The 20,687-nt window shown below is 43.0% G+C and overlaps 1 protein-coding gene across 3 annotated transcripts in view; it reads left to right on the top strand.

Annotated features, from left to right (window-relative positions):
• The first annotated feature begins 13,992 nt into the window (after positions 1 to 13,992).
• The window catches only part of camk2a (calcium/calmodulin-dependent protein kinase II alpha), a 62,839-nt gene continuing 56,144 nt past the window's right edge, over positions 13,993 to 20,687 (top strand). For all 3 annotated transcript variants that reach the window (XM_018752183.2, XM_018752182.2, XM_018752184.2), the window contains exons 1-2: positions 13,993 to 14,172; positions 19,440 to 19,534. In XM_018752183.2, the coding sequence (XP_018607699.1) occupies positions 14,111 to 14,172; positions 19,440 to 19,534 (157 nt within the window). In that variant the 5' untranslated portion in view covers positions 13,993 to 14,110. The remainder of the gene's footprint in view (positions 14,173 to 19,439; positions 19,535 to 20,687) is intronic.

The following is a 20,687-nucleotide window of genomic DNA, read 5'->3' as shown; positions in this document are numbered from 1 at the left end:
ATCATTAAAGATAATATGGTGCAGTGGGTTCCCTACTTAGGAATTTAATAGGGACAGACAGCTGGTTCATTACTCAAGAAGTCAGTTAGTTGAATGTGACAGTGGGTGAGGAGCTCCTCATCAATTCTGTATGCAGCTACTCGGTAACGTGTGCTGGAAAAAAACGTTGGTAATAGACTATACTTGAAAAACAACTCCTTTTACGTGTATTTCAGTTATTTTGTCCACCCCCTGTATATATCCAGTGGTCTCAATTGAATAAAAATGCTTATTTAATAAAAAAACAAATTTGATAGTCTTATTGCAGAGGTGTTTATGTCTGAGCTAAAGCCAACCACAAAGGTTTCGGCAATCATATTGTAATGGAAAATAAACACAGACCTCTAATCATGTTGAAGACAAAATACCATTCGTTAAATAATGTGAATTGTAACATCTTTAGGCAAATCTTTACAGAAAAGGAAAGCAGACTTTACAGCACACTGACAACTGGCATTGCTTTATGCACCACTTGCTGGATCTCCCAAGCAAAGCACTGCAACATCATAAATCATTTATGGTCCTCAAAGAGATGCAAACTTTCTTCTGAAATTCACACTATCAATTATACAAAACCAAGACAATAACTATGCTGACAAATGGAAACAAGGAAGGGATTTAAAGCCATACTTTTGTTACTTGGGAGTAAAGACCCCCCCCTTATAAAATATATTTCTTGGAACGGAGGTAGATTGAAAATGTATTTAGTCCTCAGCAGGCTGTGGGGCAGAGGCATCGGAGAACAGGTTTCACCTCCAACAAAAACTTCATTGTTCAAACACAGATGAAAACCAAACCAGGGACAAGATATCGTCACCCAACAAACTGAAGCAATACAAAGAACCTGAATCACAACCCCGATTCCAGTCTAAATGCTCTTTCTACCAAGATGATCTCTCTCAAAGTCCTCAGGCCACCTGCTTTAAAATCCTCCATGATTCCCAGCAATTGACACCAGCTGGCTGTCATTATTCTTTTAGGGCAGAGATTAGCTTTTGGGGGCTGTCCTTTAGGGGAACGTGGTGGTGCAGTGGGTTTGGCCAGGTCCTGCTCTCTGGTGGGTCTGGGCTTTGAGTCCTGCTTGGGGTGCCTTGTGATGGACTGGCATTCCGTCCTGGTTGTGTCCCCTCCCCCTCCAGCCCTCTGCCCTGCATTGCCGGGTTAGGCTCTGGTTTGCTGCAACCCTGCTTGGGACAAGTGGTTTCAGCCAGTGTGTGTTTAAGCTGTCCTTTAGTCCAATCCAAGCTTCTTACCTTGGCTATACCGACCTCCCCCACCTGAAATTTGTTCAGAACAATGTGTGATGTACACTGTATGTTTCACTTGCCAGGTAACACCACATTTGGCAGGTGCTCTGACTTAAGGAGTCTTACGGCATCCCCACATGATGAATTGAGAAAGGGTAAATTTGTAAATGCTGGATACAGTAATCTTCCATATAATAAATAATGCAGTAACAGGCAAGATTTTACTTACGTCAGTAAACTCTCTGAGCGCCTTTGTCACCCTAAAAATAACTTGCAATAAAACCACAATTCAGACTGCTTCTACAGTCCTAACGCAAAGCCAAATGGAGTGTTACAATTGCTTGTTTGGGGTTTCTAATATCCCTGCTCATTAAGAAGTATCTAATGAGTGGCTCAAACCAAAGGCCTCCTGAGGAATACACATCAGGAGCTGTAATTTGCCAAGGAAGCTGACTGTCCTCTCACACGACTTCCCATCATTAATTCACACCAGTAATGAGAGCACGGAAACGCGCCTCTGAGTTTACATCCATTGCACTCAGTGAAAGTTTTGTGGAGGTGCCATGAGATCTCAGGACAAACGTTCACTGGAAGATTCTTCAAGTGGATGGACTCATTTTCAAGGGTCGCCCCATCATTTCATGGGTTTGAATCCATCCTCTACTTTAGCACTGTGGAGTTAGAAATTTCTCCCTATGAACATAAAATGCATATGGACTTTTTTGTCATGATCAGAAGTCTCTGGGCTTTTGGGATGGTGTCGCCTAGCTGTGTACAGTAGCCTCTGCTTACCAGAACACAGATTTGGATGTGACAGCACTGTATTTACACACACATACACTGATGAATAATACACATAATTCAGCCTTGACAATCCAGATTCTCTGCATGTTCCTTTGGTGTGTTGCCCTCTTTATTGAGGAGTTATTTTTGCGACATCCCCTCCCTGTTGCTCTTCCAGTTGTCATCTCTTTCCCGAGCTTATAGTAAGTTGTCTTTGGTATAGAAATATATACAGGTGGTCCAGGATTTACAGTGGTTCCACTTATGATTTTTTCAACTTTACAATGGTGAGCTGGCGATAGACATTGAGTAGAAACCGTACTTCGAATTTTAAATTTTGATTTTTTCCCGGGCAAACGATATGTGGTAAAATACTCTTGTGATTCTGGGCGGCGGCAACGATCCACATCTCCCAGTCTGCCATGCAGAGGTGTGTATTAAATGTATTAAATACATTTTCGACTTAACGATGAGTTTCGTGGAATTTAACCCATCGTTAGTCAGGGACCACCTGTACATATGACATACAGTTATAGTTCTAGAACATAAATGTGCTGTTATAAACAGGTATAAAATACAACTTTAATTATACTGAGGGACAATTAATTATGCAACGGTTTATAGTGCATTTTTCAGAGTTTCCAAATCCATTTTGATTTGCAGCATATTGATTTTTGCTCTCAGCAACATAACTACCTCTTGCTAGACCACCTCATGTTGAATTACCCTTTGGAGATTTTTTTATACCTCTGACCCCATTAACTCATAGGTGCTTCTGAATGGAATAATAAATGCCATTAATAACACAGGTCAGGTAAACCTGGGTCATATGCCATGAGGTTACATAAATATCTACTAGAACAATTTTGTCTAGGTCATTTTGACCAAGAGCTAACAGATTACAAAATTAGCCTAAAGGTTTTTTGACCTAATGATATGTCGAAAATTAATGTCCTGCTTTAAAAATATCACCAGCAGTGACATGATAAGCATGTTTAGCAAATGCCAGAGCAAAGTTAGAAGTTAGCACATTTACAAACATAAAAACAAATCAGCACTTCCAGAATAACAGGTAATTTCTAATGACCAATTCTTCCTGTAGTAACAATCATCTATAACCCCACTGAAAATCTGTGACAACCCACATGGTAAGATGACTATAGCTAAATGAAAATACAATAAAAACAGTTGAATTAAATGGGGGTGCAGTGGTGCAGCAGGTTTGGCCAGAGCCTGCTCTGTAGTGGGTGTGGGGTTCGAGTTCTGTTTGGTGTGCCTTGTGATGGACTGGCGTCCCGTCCTGGGTGTGTCCTCTCCCCCTCCAGCCTTGTGCCCTGTGTTGCCGGGTTAGGCACAGGCTTGCTGCGACCCTGCTTGGGACGAGCGGCTGTAGACAGCGTGTGTCTGCGTGCGTGTGATTGAATTAACTATAGAAGACGTTTGATGAACTGGATGAACAAGAGCAAGTCCTCCAGTAAGGCTGGCCACATACTGTGATGTACACATAGATGAGATGATCAAAAACCACCCATCATTCAAAGCACTTTGACTCAGAAAATGACTGATTTAAAGCACTTTGGCTTCCACTCTAATATCCTATGCTTAAGATAATTGACAGCATTAGGGTTGTCATGAGAACTGCCTCTTATTTATTTATTTATTTCAGTGGCATCCTGACATGGTCCTTGCTGTATAGAGTGAAACAAAGTTCTCTCATGTGTATGACTTTTACCCTTTCTGACTGGCTGGTTGTCATGCCGCTGGCTTGATCTTAAAAACAGGACTGCCCAGTTGTAAGTATAACCTGAGCCAAAGGCATAAGCTGAAAACCAAGCAGTCAGTTTTTTGTGTTCCCCACCTCTCCAACATGTTGAGACAAACCCCAAAGTAGCCAAGGTAAGAGCTCCGCAACCACAGGTACAAACACAATCTGAGGGTCAGACTCTAACCTCAAGAGGGAAAGCTGGCTTCTGGGATCACTTTCACTTTCAGAACCGCTTGTCCCATACGGGGCCACGGGGAACCGGAGCCAACCCGGTAACACAGGGCGTAAGGCCGGAGGGGGAGGGGACACACCCAGGACGGGACGCCAGTCCGTCGCAAGGCACCCCAAGTGGGACTCGAACCCCAGACCCACCGGACAGCAGGACTGTGGTCCAACCCACTGCGCCACCGCACCCCCCACTGGCTTCTGGGATATGGTTTCAAAACTCACCTCTTGCAAACTCACTTCTCCAAGGATCTCTTAAGTACACTTAAATTACGTCTATTTAGCAGACACTTTTCTCTGAAGCAACTTCCAGCAAACTCCAGGTAGTTTTACTATCAGCCCACACACCTTATTCACTGCAGTGACTTACACTGCTAGATACACTACTTACACTGGGTCACTCATCCATACATCACTGGAACACACACACACACTCTTTCTGTCATTCACACACTATGGGTGAACCTGGACAGCATGTCTTTGGAGTGTTGGAGGAAACCAGAGCACCTGGAGAAAACCCATACAGACACAGGGAGAACATGCAAACTCCACACAGACTGAGTGGGGATCAAACCCATGTCCTCTCAACCACCCAGGCACTGTGAGACTGTAGCTCTACTCACTGTTCCGCCGTTAATGTGTAAATGTTTATGCTCTATAACTTTGAGATCATAGGAATTGTCAATTATTTGGGCAAAGAAAAGCAGCTGCTAAATGAATAAATGTAAATGTAATAGGGGCGCATGGTGGCGCAGTGGGTTGGACTGGGTCCTGCTTTCTGGTGGGTCTGGGGTTCGAGTCCCGCTTGGGGTGCCTTGCGGCGGACTGGCGTCCCATCCTGGGTGTGTCCCCTCCCCCTCCGGCCCTACGCCCTGTGCTGCCGGGTTGGCTCCAGTTCCCCGCGACCCCGTATGGGACAAGCGGTTCAGGAAATGTGAGTGAGTAAATGTAATATGGAAGAGTCCACTGCACACTAGGCAATCCCTCAGTGGAAATTTGCAGGCATTGCCTTTCTTGCCTTGTGTTTTTTTTCTAATAGAGAAGTTCAGCCTTTTTTAATCAGAAAAAAGATAATGTGTATTATATAATAATATACATACACTCACTGGCCACTTTTTAGGTACACCTGTTCACACACACACACACACATTTTCTGAACCGCTTGTCCCTTACGGGGTCACAGGGAACCGGAGCCTACCCGGCAACACAGGGCGTAAGGCCGGAGGGGACACACCCAGGACGGGACGCCAGTCCATCGCAAGGCACCCCAAGCGGGACTCGAACCCCAGACCCACCGGACAGCAGGACCGTGGTCCAACCCACTGCGCCACCGCACTCCTACACCTGTTCAACTGCTCGTTAACGCAAATATCTAATCAGCCAATCACATGGCAGCAGTTCAATGCATCTGGGAATGTAGACATGATCAAGACGATCTGCTGAAGTTCAAACTGTGCGTCAGAATGGGAAAGAAAGGTGATTTAAGTGACTTTGAACGTGGCATGGTTGTTGGTGTCAGACGGGCTGGTCTGAATATTTCAGAAACTGCTGATCTACTGGGATTTTCATGCACAACCATCTCTAGGGTTTACAGAGAATGGTCAGAAAAAGAGAAAATATCCAGTAAGCAGCAGTTCTGTGGGTGAAAATGTCTTGTTCACGCCAGAGGTCAGAGGAGAATAGCCAGACTGGTTCGAGCTGATAGAAAGGCAACAGTAACTCAAATAACCACTCGTTACAACCAAGGTATACAGAAGAACATCTTTGAACGCACAACACGTTGAACCTTGAAGCAAATGGGCTACAGCAGCAGAAGACCACACCTGGTGCCACTCTTGTCAGCTAAGAAGAGGAAACTGAGGCTACAATTTGCACGAGCTCACTAAAATTGGAAAATAGAAGATTGGAAAAATTGCCTGGTCTGATGAGTCTCGATTTCTGCTCCGACATTCAGATGGTAGGGTCAGAATTTGGCGTAAACAACATGAAAGCATGGATCCATCCTGCTTTGTATCAACGGTTCATGCTGGTGGTGGTGGTGGTGTAATGGTGTGGGGGATGTTTTCTTGGCCCACTTTAGGCCCCTTAGTACCAACTGAGCATCGTTTAAACACCACAGTCTACCTGAGTATTGTTGCTGACCATGTCCATCCCTTTATGACCACAGTGTATCCATCTTCTGATGGCTACTTCCAGCAGGATAACGTGCCATGTCACAAAGCTCAAATCATCTCAAATTGGTTTCTTGAACATAACAATGAGTTCACTGTACTCAAATGGCCTCCAACGTTTAAACCTACAAACTCCCTGGCAACGTTGTAGAAAGAGCTAGTGCAATAACTAGCCAGGAATGTTCTCCTGACATCATTGATGCCACATATTATGTGAATCTTTGGTGTGCTGAAAAATGCTGATTTTTGTAGTGGGGAAGCTCCGTCTTTGGCCGTGTTTCTGCACTGCAGCTACATGTGGAAAAATGCCCTTCTTTTCTACATCAATCAATAATATCTGCAAAGGTTATATTTTGGCTGTTGCTGTTCTTCTTTGCCAACCACCTTTCTTTTCCATTGAGTTCTTCCCCTTTTATCATATTCTTTTTTATTTAACCAAAGTTCTTTTTCACCCAAATTCTGGAGGCCCACACATCTAATTAAATACAAACAATATTAATTACACCATGAGCATCTCAAGATGTTCTCGTTTTCTCCAACCCCGATGTTGTCGCCAGTGAGTTTTCTCATGACCGAATTGCAAACAAAGAAAGACCATTCGGTGTATCCTTTCTCAGAGCAGTGTTTTCTTCTCGCTCTCCTGCCATGGTTTAGCTCCATGCAAGGACTTACGAAACCTTCACCAGCAAGTCAGTACCAGTTCTCTCGGGTTATGTAATACTGCAAGTTAGGAAACTTCTTTTTGTCTCCTACTTATAAAGTCATGCAGAAATGATGTGAAAAGAAGTTAAATCAGGCGTTAAACACAACACTGCTAAATGTCTTTGGAAATGTGAGACAAAAGGGAAGTGACATGTGCGATACCTTCCCATCGGTCGAGGGCTGGCGTGTCACGACAGTGTGCTTGTTTCAGCCGTGCAGAGGACACAATGCGATGTGCTGTCAGGCCATATCATCGCAACGCTGACGTTCCAAATCAGGTGGGACCAGGATTTTTGTGTCCCACGGTGCAGAGTTGTGCTTAAGTCCAGTGGCGGTTGGTGAGAGAGATTAGTCCTACATAGGTACGTGTAGGTAATGGGTAGAGGGTACAGGAACCGGACATTCAGTGATGGGATGGAGGAGCAGCGGGCTTGGCCGGGTCCCGCTCTCTGGTGGGTCTGTGGTTTGAGTCCCGCTTGGGGTGCCCTGCGACGGAGTGGCGTTTCGTCCTGGGTGTGTCCCCTACACCTTGCGTTCTTGGGTTAGGCTCCGGTTCACTGCGACCCTGCTTGGGACAGGCGGCTTCAGCCTATGTGTGTAAGTGTGTGTGTGTGTGTGTGTGTGTGTGTGTGTGATGGGATGGTAGAATGGAGGAGGAGGTAGAGACGGGCAGAAGAGAGCAAAGGGTGACCAGAGGGGAGTGGCATTTGGGTGCAGAATTGATGGGGGGGGGGGGGTGAAGCAGAAGTTTCACTGAGCAGTAGTAGTAGGGATCTTTTGGACTGAAAAACCTGAAAGTGCAGCAATAAAAATCAAAGGAAAAACACAATGAGAAATCCCTACATCAAGAACGATATCTTGACAAGAAATAAAAGATTGTGTTGTCTGTTTCGCTTCCTTTGCCGCATGTGTTGCATTTTGACTGGCAAGTGAGTTAAAGACATTGAGAACTTCATGTGAAAGTAGAGGCTTCAAGAGAGACAGCAGCAGGATTGACAGCAGCATCACTGTTTATCCAAAAAGTGTTTTATTATTTTGCAGCATAGAAGGTGAAGGTAAAATGTGCACAAAGTAAATGTGTATTATGTATGTTAGTTATGTGCTCACCCTGTGTCTATATATGACCATGACTCAATAGTTATCTTTACAAGTTTCATGCAATTCTGACTTTTTCACTCCCTTTTATTCATTATATGTTGCATGTTAACATTGTTTATTTCCCCACAGCAGTCAAGACAAACAAAATCAATACTGTAATCTGAGGTTAGTTATAGATAAGGGGAGCTATTACAGGGCTATCCCTGAAGACAGTAAACAGAGAAGAGAAAAGAGATCAATGCAAATGAATTCACCAAACAAGTTCACGCTGCGTCTCGCTGTGCATCTGCTGCATGATTTGATGTAGGTTCAATCCCTGCTCACTTTGGGTGGAGTTTGTATGTTCTTTCTGTGATCACAAGGATTTCCTTAAACAGTCCGAAGACATGTTTCGACCAGATTGGTGGCTCTGAATTGCTTGCAGTGTGTGAATATATGTATATATACATATGTTACATTACTCTGCTGTATAAATGAATGAATGGTTGTATGGAGTTCAGCACAGCATGTGTAGCATTGCTGGTGAGCTTAGATGAAGGTGTCAGCCAAATACTAGGTAATCATTGTATGTTGTGGACGGCATGGTGGCACAGCTATCTCAGAGCGCTTGGGTGGTGCGAGAGGACATGGGTTTGACCCCTGCCCAGTCTGTGTGGAGTTTGCATGTTCTCATCATGTCCGTGTGGGTTTCCTCTAGGTGCTCTGGTTTCCTCCCACAGTCCAAAGACATGCTGTTCAGGTTCCCCCGTAGTGTGCGAGTGACAGAGAGAGTGTGTGTGTTGCACTGATGCATGGATGAGTGACCCAGTGTAAGTGGTGTATCTAGCAGTGTAAGTCACTGTGGTGAATAAGGTGTGTGGGCTCATAACACTACATAGAGTTCATTGGAAGTTGCTTTGGAGAAAAGTGTCTGATAAATAAACTTTGGAGAAAAACTTCTAATTACGACTTAATCGTAAATGTAAACACCATTTATCTGTTGTGAGGTATGTAAAATCCAAATTTGCAAAGGAATGCCCTGTAAGTCACATTAGGAAATGTGATAAGTGTCACGAAAGATCATAGTCACCCCGCACAGGCACTTTTCTCTTTTCTGCCATCTGGAAAGCGGCTCAGTTCGAACCCGCACTGCTATAGGTACAGGAACAGCTTTTACCCCACCGCTGTAAGAGTATACAACACTCACGAATTTGGCACCTTTTGTAACTAGAGTTGGTCTGCTCCTTCCAAGCACATTGGTAGATTACATTGTCACTTTAAGCATTCTCATGTTCTGAGTTCTCTGGCTGCCTACTGTGATCTATTGTTATTATTGTTACCGTTATTTATTGTTATTGCTTATTAGCAGTACTCATTGTCATTGTTATTGTTTTGTTGGTGCAGTATTTTTATTGTTTTTGTTCATAGTCTGTGGAGAAGCATTCAAGAAGAATTTCATGATACTTGTACACGGTACTTGTACCTATGACAATAAACTTGAAGCTTAAATAAAACTCTGCATAAAGTCAATTTTACTGACTTCAATGAGCTGATTTAGGGGATGAAAGGGGAATAAAAGCTTTACAGATATAGTCTTTTTGGTTTTCGGAGTGGTGAGCAAAGGCTTTGAGAAGAAAATCTGGCCTCGGTTCAGCACGCGATGACACCGCACACCCTGGAATGCTCTCTCCTTGCTGGCAGCCACGCAAACAGACTCGAAGCAGACGCTGCTACAGAGATTCAAGAATCTGGCTTATTTTCATCCCTCTCTCTTTCCACCTCACATCTCTCTCTCACTCTGAGCTCCCCAGACTGCATTGCTTCCAGTTATTGAGTAATAAGGCACTGTAATTTTGGATTTTGTAATTTTCCAGGTCTGCAAATAGAGGGCCAATTTGTGGGAGCCTGTATAATAGTGAGGACGGCGTAAATGGTTCGCCTCCAATAAGCGTTTCTTCCATTGCGTTCCCTCTGTTGCGTCCCATTACAGAGCTTCTGGACAGGTTTTGGCACAGCCTTGCACTGCTTTGCACTGTGGTGCTGGGTTAAGCGTGCCGCACTCCCAGCATGTAAAACATGTCCGGGATGGGGACAGGCCTCTGCTGAAAGCAGCTCCTTCTGTCAGGTCCTCTTAAATCAGAGCAGCATCAGGAGATTCATCTTTGCGTAAAATATGAAAAGTGGAGTTGAGGTTGAGGCCAGCACTGTTCTGTGTACTTCTTGGATCTCCTGACCAGGCTTTGCAAGGTTTTTATTTTTCTTTCTCATTTTCCATTTAATTCCAGCCCCCTGGTACAGCCTTCTTACCAAGGGGTATGCCTCCATAGGGGGCTGAGATAAGAGGTAAATGTCACTGAGCACAACTGAAACCTGAGGAATTATTGCAGTGTTGTCATTACTGATGGCTCAAATGAGTCAAAGGTAAAGGGCAACGCGTTACAGGAGTCGATGGTGGAGCTGCAGCGACAGCTCAGCCACAACATCCATCGCCGCGGTGTTTCGGGATCCAGCCAAACGCATCTCACCGGGTCGCTCTTCCCGGAGTCCTCACATGTGGAACCTCATCCAAAGCTCGATGAAATAAAGGACAGTTATGCTCTTACGATGACTCATATCTCAGCGTTGTCATGGAGATGCGATGTGAAAGTAGGAGTCAGTGAGGTCTGCGGGAGAGGAAACTTTGGTGCAGGTGATGTAGCGAAACCGAGGCTATACAAGAAGGCCACATTTACATGATCTGCCTCACACTGCAAAGAACTGAGCGGTACAGCAAAATGTATATTCTGCATTTCAGAAGCAGCTGTGAAAATCAACAGGGTGGCAACTACCGGAGGGCCAAAAAACCCTTGAAATAATAAGAAGTCAACGGCTGACATGACAAGGCAGGAATTGCTTTGGAACCTGGCGGCAATGACGCTGACAGCCTTTCACATTGCATCATTCTCGCTGGGCCGCTCCTTCTCTGGACCACTGCCTGCATCGTACCTTCATCTCCTGGACTCAGCCTGCATCCAAAAAAGATGCTCTATAACTGTCTGTCTAGGTTATACTAATTTTCGTTTCTGCTACTTAATTGACGGCAGAAAGGGAAGAGAGGTGCTGAAATGTAAACTGTTATACTTACAGTCAACACTGGGGAGCAGCAAGAAACTTCCTTTTTCAGTCCATCAGCGAAAAGTCAAAAGTTCAAAGTCTTTGCAAACCACTTTGAAGGGCAGAATATGGAAGTTCTTCAATGCTCATCTCTCTATTGTTATGGGCTTTGCTTCTAATAGGCTTTCTATGGTTTGCTTCTTTGCACCAGAATACACTGTATAGTGCAAACTGAAAATGCCCTCAGCTGGAGGGCTGACTGAGTGACCCAGACCTTAATATCTCACTGCAGCATGAAATCATGAAGATGATCTGTCATGAAATACAAGTCATTCAAAAAAAAAAAAAAAAAAAACAAAACAGCAGCTTCATGAAAAATAATTTGAAAAAAATCAAACCAGTTTAACAGGATCTCTTTCCATATATTTATTAGTACTGAACACGTAGTAACACTTGGCACAGATGAATACCAGTAATATAAATATAATATCTAGTGTCTTATACTATTATAAACAACCTGACATTAAAATCTTTGGGAAGCTATTTAAATAAAGCTGCAAATTACTGTACACAATTTGGCAAATATACTGGCAATCTGAGATTATTTACAAGAAAATACTGAGTTAGAAAATGAATAGGAATGACAAAATGTGTTTTACTTTGTGATTTTGTGACAAGAAGCAGCATGGGAGAATGTTCTACAATGCAATTAATGCACAAGTTAGTCTGCTGTCCCGTTTTAATACACTTCACCATGAAGCCTATCTATAAGCTTTGTTGAGATGCGTTGTAAAAATTATTTGCAAGGCAATATTTCTATTGCACTAAACTGGATTGTCAGTAAAATCCAAGGTGGATTACTGCTAGGATTGTTTGCTATATGTGATGGTGCCCTAAGGAAAAAATGTCACGGTCGTGGAAATTTGACAAGCAAATAGACAGTGACACACTGCTCTTCGAAACCGCAGTGACCACACTCCAGGGAAACGGATTCAGTGATGCTGCGAGACAACAAATCACGATTAAAATTAATTGTCTTGCATCTTGCTAAATTTCTTTTTTTTTTTTAATTTCATGGGGAGTGTTGGGTAATTGTAATGTAAGAAAAATTTTGGCCCATAGCCTTTTATATATGGTGGCGCAGCGAGTAGCGCTGCTGTCTCGCAGCACCTGGTTCGATCCCCACTGGGTCTGTGTGGAGTTTGTGTGTTTTCCCTGTGTCTGTGTGGGTTTCCTCTAGGTGCTCTGGTTTCCTCCCACAGTCTAAAGACATGCTGTTCAGGTTCACCCATAGTGTGTGAGTGACAGAGAGAGTGTGTTCCACTGATGTATGGATGAGTGACCCAGTATAAGTAGTGTATCTAGCAGTGTAAGTCACCGCGGTGAATAAGGTGTGTGGGCTGATAACACTACATAGAGTTGATTGGAAGTTGATTTGGAGAAGAGTGTCTGATAAATGAATAAAAGGAAATGTAGATTCCAACGAATCCACAATGGTTTAGTTTTGATTTGCAATTCGTTGTTCAAACTCCATACTTCTCATGTCATCTGTAATGGCTTATGAAATGATCATTCAAAAAGGTATTGATTTTCATAAGTAAACTAAGCTTACAGAGCAGTTTATTCAGTCCCCTCCACATGCTTGCTGCCAGTTCAAATGGAAAGCATACACTTGATGTGTGACCATAATCCCTGATGCCAAAGAATCATCTTAACTAACACATAAGCTGCTATGTTCTTCATAAATAGTGTGACATTACTATGATTTACTCATTAACCTGACACTTTACCCAGAATGACTCATGATGTGAGGTTTGCGTTCTAAACTATTTACATTGATTTATACAGTTGGTTCATTTTTACCAGAGCAATTTTAGATAAGTACCTTGGGGTCCTACAGTGATACTACAGCAGCAATGGGAACTGTTACCTGGGTCTTTTGACTGAAAGGCCACAGCTGTAACCACTGCATTACCCACTAATTACACATAATTGTTTCTGCTATTTGTAGATAATGTGTTGATCAGGCTTAATATGTCCCATCTGGTGCTTTGGTTCAAGGCGTAGAACAGCCGGGCTAAAAGTAATCATGATTGCAACAGAAATTAAAATAATTCAGAAGAGTTAATTCAAAATCAATTTTATCACCACCAATGTTTGTCGGGGATTCACAAGGACATAGAGGTTGAAACGTCTTTATTACAACTATTTGCTGAAATGTGTGGCAATGAAATGTGTGACATTGAGAATGTAACTTTTCTGACATCATATTTTCAGGCATAAGAAATAGTTATTATTCTTTGTGCTCTTGGACGTGTTTTAAGACAAAACTATAATTTTCTGCTTTAAAATATAACCCTGATTATTCCTTTCCTTGCGTGGAAAACAGAAATCATTTTGCTCTTTGGCAGGTAAGCAACTTCTCCGTCTTATAGGAATCATATGACCAAGTCAGTGCATATATTTCTTGGATCTTTAACAGATATGTCACATAATTATCCCTTCATCAAAAGTAAATTTTTGGTTATCACCAAGGCAACAGCTTGACTATAAATGAACTGTAACAGGGAGATCCAACCATTTTATTACTCATTCTCTGTTGCCTGGAAACTGTCGCTAAAACCTTTATACACTGAATAAATGTATATGTGCACATCCGTGAGTCTGTGTGCAGGTGTGCGATTTGTGCATGTAGACGTGCTTCTTCATGTACGTGTGTGAACATGAGCCAATATGCCCGCTTGCCTGCGTGAATTGTGCGGAGAGGGATGCAGTTGCCATGACAATGGAGCTGTGTATTCATGAGCAATGCTGGCTGGGATTGGACGAAAAAGACGGGCAGGCGGGCAGCACTGAAGCAAACCTGTCATCCAGCATCCCTCCTCACTCGCACTCCGGAGATCGGGAAAGTGATTGCAGCATTCCTCCCACAGCCAGGCTTCCAAGGCACATCAGACGCTTCCTAAATCGCGACAACATTAGCGTAATCTGCACAGGAAAGATTCAGCATGGCCACCATCACCTGCACTCGATTCTCTGAGGAATACCAGCTCTTCGAAGAACTGGGCAAGTAAGTTTCCCTGTCTACTTCCCCTCGCATGTTCGATTTTGGTAAAAATACGCACAGATAATTGCTAAAGAACAATGTTGCTTTTTGAGAGACAGAAATTTCTGCCGAAGGTAACAACAAAAACGTCTCTTTGTTCTGTCGTGATTAATTGCATGCGAGGTAATTAATAAGCCAAACTTGATATGATTGGTCTATCGGGAAATATGAAATTGAATGAAATGGCTTTGGATTCAAACAGTTTTGCAATCACGGTAAAACAAACCTTGCGTTATGTCAGGAATGGAGAGGACACTCGGCTCTTTTCAGAAAAGGGAGGAAGAGGAAAGGAGAAAAAAACTAAAGGCTAAAAGTATAAGGAGAGCAGCGTGTCGTTTTAAGTGGGCAGCGATGCCACTGCTGCACAAGAGACCAAGACTTAATTTCACAAGGAACAATGAGATACACTAATTTCACACATAACGGAACACTCCTGCTCCTACCTTTCCTTCTTCTGCTGGACTTTGGAGCCTTTGGTTTATATTTACTGACATTAAGGTGGATTGTCGCTTAACACCCTAAGAAACTCCTGCAAGAAAACGGTGTGCGTTTCCCAATCCGCACCCAGCGCTGAGCAGGAAGACGAGGTTTGATCCAGCTGCTGATTGACCCCTAATTCAACCCACAGGGGTTTCATTCAGGGGAGTGGAAGAAGATGAGGAGACTGAACTTAAATATTTAATGTCCTGCTGTGTGGAATAGTCTTATTTAGTGTGCAACACATGTGTGCCCTGTTCATCGCTCCCTCGCAGGGTTTTGTTTCTTAACAATACCTGCTACATGCCCTGCAAAACACTAAAAACTAATATGTTGCGTCTGTTCACTGTATGCAAAAAATAGAGACCATTCTACGTCTATTTCGGCTTAATTTATCACCTTTTGGTTCATGTCGCAGCAATAATGCCAGTCCTCGCAATGGGGTACCTGCTTTTTGCTCACCGTTTTACGTGCAGTGGTATTTTATGGGATGATTTTAAAGGTGGCTCTTTAAGTGTCAAAACCTATGCGAATGTTGAGGAACCGGGATCTCGTGTCTGTTTCCAGAGCAAGCAGTAAGGGTTTTGTCTGCATGGTTTTCGTGCCTGTGTGTATTGATACTCTGAGCATCATGTGCTCTCAAAAAAGTGAAAGGGTCACATTCAATGGATGGTAATGGAGGAATGGATTTAACTAGCGGCAAGCAGACGGTCTCACATACCCGGAGCACCTGAAGAGCTGCTTCCTTGAGATTTTTCCACCATACGAGAGCAGAGCATCTTTAGCACCTGAATGAACACTTCTGCCACAGTAAGCGAGTGACTTCTAACCTTGGCTGGCTCACAGCGACTCCCACTCTCTTCCTCATGGTGTAGAAGCCTGAAGAGCAGCTTACATAATTCCGTTTGGGTGTAGCGATTCAGTGCGAGGAGTTGAAATATTTCATAATCCAACTAACCTCACACTGACGGGATGCTGTACATACAGTATATAGAATTTTATGTCACAGTTCCATAACATTGAGTAACTCTTTACATTTAGCTGACACTTCTTTCCAAAGCAACTTACAATTATTTACCCGTTTGTACAAGTGGGTAATTTTACTGGAGCAATTTAGGGTAAGTACCTTGCTCAAGGTACTACAGCTGGAGGTGAGACTCAAACACATGACCTTTAGATCCAAAGGCAGCAGGTCTAACCACTATACTACCCATTGTTTTTAATAGTCTATATACAGAAGTGGTATCAGTCAGATGGGATTTTAATATTTTTCATTTTCAATGCAGTCAGATTGCATTAGCGCCCCGTTGTGTGGTTGATTGACAAGGTGATTCGGAGGGGCGGTGGATTGCTTGTGCAGAAGAACCTGCTCCGGTAACAAGCAGAAAGAAAACAATCGGTTTCTATCTCATCTCATCACTTGAAAAATTCTCTTCTATGTGAAATAATTAAATAATTAGCCCAGGGAAGAGGATTATTGTGAAGCAGTGATGCCTTTGTAATTTTATCTGAAGGAATTAACAATTTGGATTCACCTGTAATTTGCACAAGTCAATGTATTGTTTGGCATTATCCGAATGCTTTTGTGAATCAAACTTTAAAGAAAACAACAGGCTCACTGCTTTAAACCATATCAGAATGAACGTGTTTAAAACTGGCCCAAGTGCTTGTGTAGATGATGCTCACAATTTAAGGTACACATCAAAACTAAAATAAAGTGCATTAAAGAGAGAAACAGGGACATTCCTCAGTTCCTGCACTGCCAAAGCTGGGGATGCTCTTTCTTTAAGGTGATGTCACCCTGCTCTCTTCCCATCCTGACTACTTCACAAGTAATTATAAAACATTTCTAAAATGTGAGTGCTGTCAGACTCAATAAGATAGAGACCCAGCACTCAGTTACCATGGGAAAGATTCACTGAAAGTAATAAGGTCTTTTCAAACCAAAGGTGCATCTAAATATCCAAAAGGCATGCGATTAAACTGAAAAAGTCCCTTTAATGCGGTAGTTGTGGTATTCTGAGTTAGTTTTGGAGATCCTCATTTGCTCATTTCCTCTAGCCCAAAAAATATTTATACATACATGTTTATAAATTTGTTTATTTTATTTTGTCGCAGTCTACAACAAAACAAAGACACATTCGTATTCCTTTCCTTGCTCCCGTCACACTATGTCAATATTTTGGACGTTTCACATCAAAATTCAGAATATATTTAGACCTGTTTGCATATTGTGCATGAAAAAATATAACGACAGTGCCTATAATACTGATAAATATTAATCGCAGCAGAGTGTGGAGGCATGTAGAATTAACAGTAACCACATCCCTCCTTGAAGTTCCATTTAATGAAATGTCTTCGTAAAAGCTGCACGCAACAAACACCACGATCAGCAGACAAGCAATCTGGGTCATGTCTTAAACAAACTCCAGAGAAGGGGGACTTTCCTGAAATAGTGCTAAACCAACCCATACAGTACCTGACATGGGATGCCCCAACCACAAATTGCCCCCAAGTGACAAAATAAAAAAAAAAAAAAAAAATTACATTTAGATGTTATTATGTGGGGGTGCGGTGGCGCAGTGGGTTGGACCACAGTCCTGCTCTCCGGTGGGTCTGGGGTTCGAGTCCCGCTTGGGGTGCCTGGCGACGGACTGGCGTCCCGTCCTGGGTGTGTCCCCTCCCCCTCTGGCCTTACGCCCTGTGTTACCGGGTTGGCTCCGGTTCCCCGTGACCCCGTATGGGACAAGCAGTTCTGAAAATGTGTGTGTGTGTGTGTGTGTGTGTGTGTGTGTGTGTGTGTTATTATTAGAACTCTAAATTGTCATGCAAAACATAGGGGCCTGGGACGACTGGACCCAAGTGCAGCGTCGTTTGTCCGGAGACGAGGGATGAGGCGAGTTCTCGGTGTCGGGGACAGGCGAAGGGTCGGTCGATCGGCAGTCAGAGTCAGAGCGAAGATCCATGGGCGAGGTCAGGGGACTTAGCGAAGGGTCGGTCGAACGGCGAACAGGACAGAAACGAGGATCCGTGGACGTGGTCGGGAAACGAAGCGAAGAGTCAGAAACTGGAGGATGTGAACGAAGAGCTAGCGATGCTTGTGAACGAAGAGTCACGAGAAAGGGCGAATGTCCCTGACGAGATTCCTTAACGGTCTGGGCGTTGGAGTGTCTTTTAAAGGGTAGGTGCTGAACTGGAGTCAGGTGCTGTCGATTGAGTTGTGCGCGTGGACGTGACATAAATACATAAAACAAATATTTGGTAAAATGAGCACACAATTATCATTGAGCACAAATTTGGCACAATGAAATGTTTTACATACCACCCATTAACAAATGCCATGTATTAATTTGGAAGCACTGGAGAAAATGGTTTAAACAAATTCATGCTTAAAATGGTCTCATTTAAAAATGCACACCACAAGCGTTTAAATCACTCCAGTGCTCTAACCTGGACACTTCATCACATCATGTGATGCCCAACAACCTGACCTCAGTTCTAAAATTCCAAGGTCTTGACATAGAGATCGGACTGAAGCTTGTGTTACAGGAATGCACGTGGACTTAATTACAGAACAAAAACTAACAGCAAGCAATCTGGGAAAACAGTTGCTATACTAATTATATCATTTCATTGTTGACATGGATGGGATAATCCTCCCACACCTGTGGCATCAACAATAAAAGACATATTTCAGTTGCCAAACACAGACAGACAAGAGATTCATCACTGTTACTGAACGAATAAACCGAACTTCTGTTATTTTGACCTTAGTTACTTTCTACCATCATGACACAGTCTTCTTCAGTCTCTTTTCTTGGGAGGGCACCTTCAAAAAGTCTTGACACACATGCTGAGTTTCTGGTCATTGGCACAAACCTCAAAAAAATCACCAAGCTTGTATTCACGGTCACCATCTGCAAGCGTGACACAAAAATGTGTTACGGGAGGTCGACGAAGGTTACTGTCACAATGAAAACGCTCCATTTTCAGTCCTCTCTTCCATGAGGAAATATTTTCTAGGGCTCTCAAAATGACTTCATCATTGGATTGACAATATATTGAAACTGGAAATGTCTCAGTACAGTTTTGTTCAAAGCAACTATGTTAATAAACCGATCTTTCGAGAATTTCAGTCTGTTGTTCCATGGCTGCAAGGTTTTCCCAAAATACAACCTCTCTAACCTTCTTGATCTGTTCTATCTACCTGGCTGAACACAATATCTTGTGTCAGAAGCAGTTGATCTCTTGTCCTTCCATTTCAAGTGCCTGCCTACTATTATCTCTTTTTAAATGGCAAATGAGCAGGCGGTTGATAGCTAAACCCCAGCTCGAGAAACAATACCACTGACATCACTGGAGACCAGTAACTTACTGTTGCCTGATACATTTAATAATACCACCTGCTGAGAAAATCAGAAGAATGCATCTCATAGGACTTCTTTGTGACAGTGGTTGACCCCAGTCACATTTGACAAATGAGAGATTTGTCAAATTTACTACACAATTTACAATCTACAATTTACTGGCACCTAAAGATCTTTAATTTGCATGATGATTAAACATAGACCATCTTGAGCAGTAGTCAACTAATAAGGGGGTTGATCTGAAAGCTGCAACATTACCAGCTTAGAAAGAAGCACGTGAAGAACTCGAATGGTGTTTACATGAGCTCGTCAATCAGGAAACTGATGAAACCACATTTTTCGAGAACTTGTTTGCACTGGCTGTCATTTCTTTTCCTTTTTTTCCAGGGGAGCGTTCTCTGTGGTGCGCAGATGCGTGAAAGTACTGTCAGGACAGGAGTATGCTGCCAAGATCATCAATACCAAGAAGCTTTCTGCAAGGGGTAGGTTTTCCTGCCTCGTTGTAAACTACCTTTCAATGTTTCAGATTTATTTTATCAGTAAGGAGGGTTAGGATGCAGAAAGCCAAGAGATGAACGAAGGAGCAGCTCATCTGTCACTTATGTCACATAAGTTTCCAGAAGGGGCTTGTGCAGCAGTCGGTCCAAATACTTCAGTTGTCATAACCCTCCCCCAGGTGGCAAAATGATGCAGAACAAATCCCACATCGCGCAACATCTCAAGCTCAAACTGTAGCATTGAGCTCTAGTCTCTTCGGGACAGTCCATTGGGTGGCTGACCCTAGTCGCTCAAGTGAGTCAGCCACCCAATGATGATCTTGATAATCCGCTACACCCCAACCAGACTGCTTTGCTCTTCCACATCTGCCCGCTTGGTGGTCCCACGTATGAAAGCACAGAGGTTCTCGGTTCTGGCTCCATTGTGGTGGAAGGACCTCCCCCTCTCACTCAGAACTGCTGAATCTCTGTCCACATTTAAAAAGGGTCTTAAAACTCACCTCTTCCAGACTCACTTCGCCCATCATCTCTTAAGTTCATGTAAGGTGTAAATGTTCATGCTCCATAGCTTTAAGATGATGCCGGATAAATCTTTACACAGCTACTCCTGTCATGTAACGTAAATGTTTATATGTATCTCCAAAAAAAAAATAAAAAATTACTAGGAAGGTGATCAGGAATCCTCGATATTCGGATAAAGTTTTCTACAGCTGCTCATGTGATGAACATTGGTTCATATGGTGGAAAGAAACAAACGAACTGCACTTAAGAATCAAACGTCTGCATCCAAGTGTCTCTTCCTGCTAATGTAATGAACACATTGTATTTTCTATGAGATGTTCGTCGCTTTGGAGAAAAGCGTCTGATAAATGAATACATGTACATTTAAATGTAGTCCATTGGGCTACACGCTCTATCCTGTGACTGATGAAGAAAGGCCTTCGAGATAATTCCCTGAGGGAAGTGCATCCATGTGTTCATCCCAACCCCAAGCAAGAAGCCCTGTCCATGCTCATTAAAGATGCTGAATGGGAATGTAGCCTCAACACCCTTTATTAATGGTTTCAAAGACTACATTTCAAAGAGCATTTTCTTTTTGTCCAGAAAAGATTGCTTTGACTTTTGTATGGGAAATTAT

The sequence above is a fragment of the Scleropages formosus genome, chromosome 4, assembly GCF_900964775.1.
Source record: "Scleropages formosus chromosome 4, fSclFor1.1, whole genome shotgun sequence".
Taxonomy (NCBI): domain Eukaryota; kingdom Metazoa; phylum Chordata; class Actinopteri; order Osteoglossiformes; family Osteoglossidae; genus Scleropages; species Scleropages formosus.
Note: the sequence above shows the minus strand (reverse complement) of the source record. Positions and strands in the feature narration are given on the sequence as shown.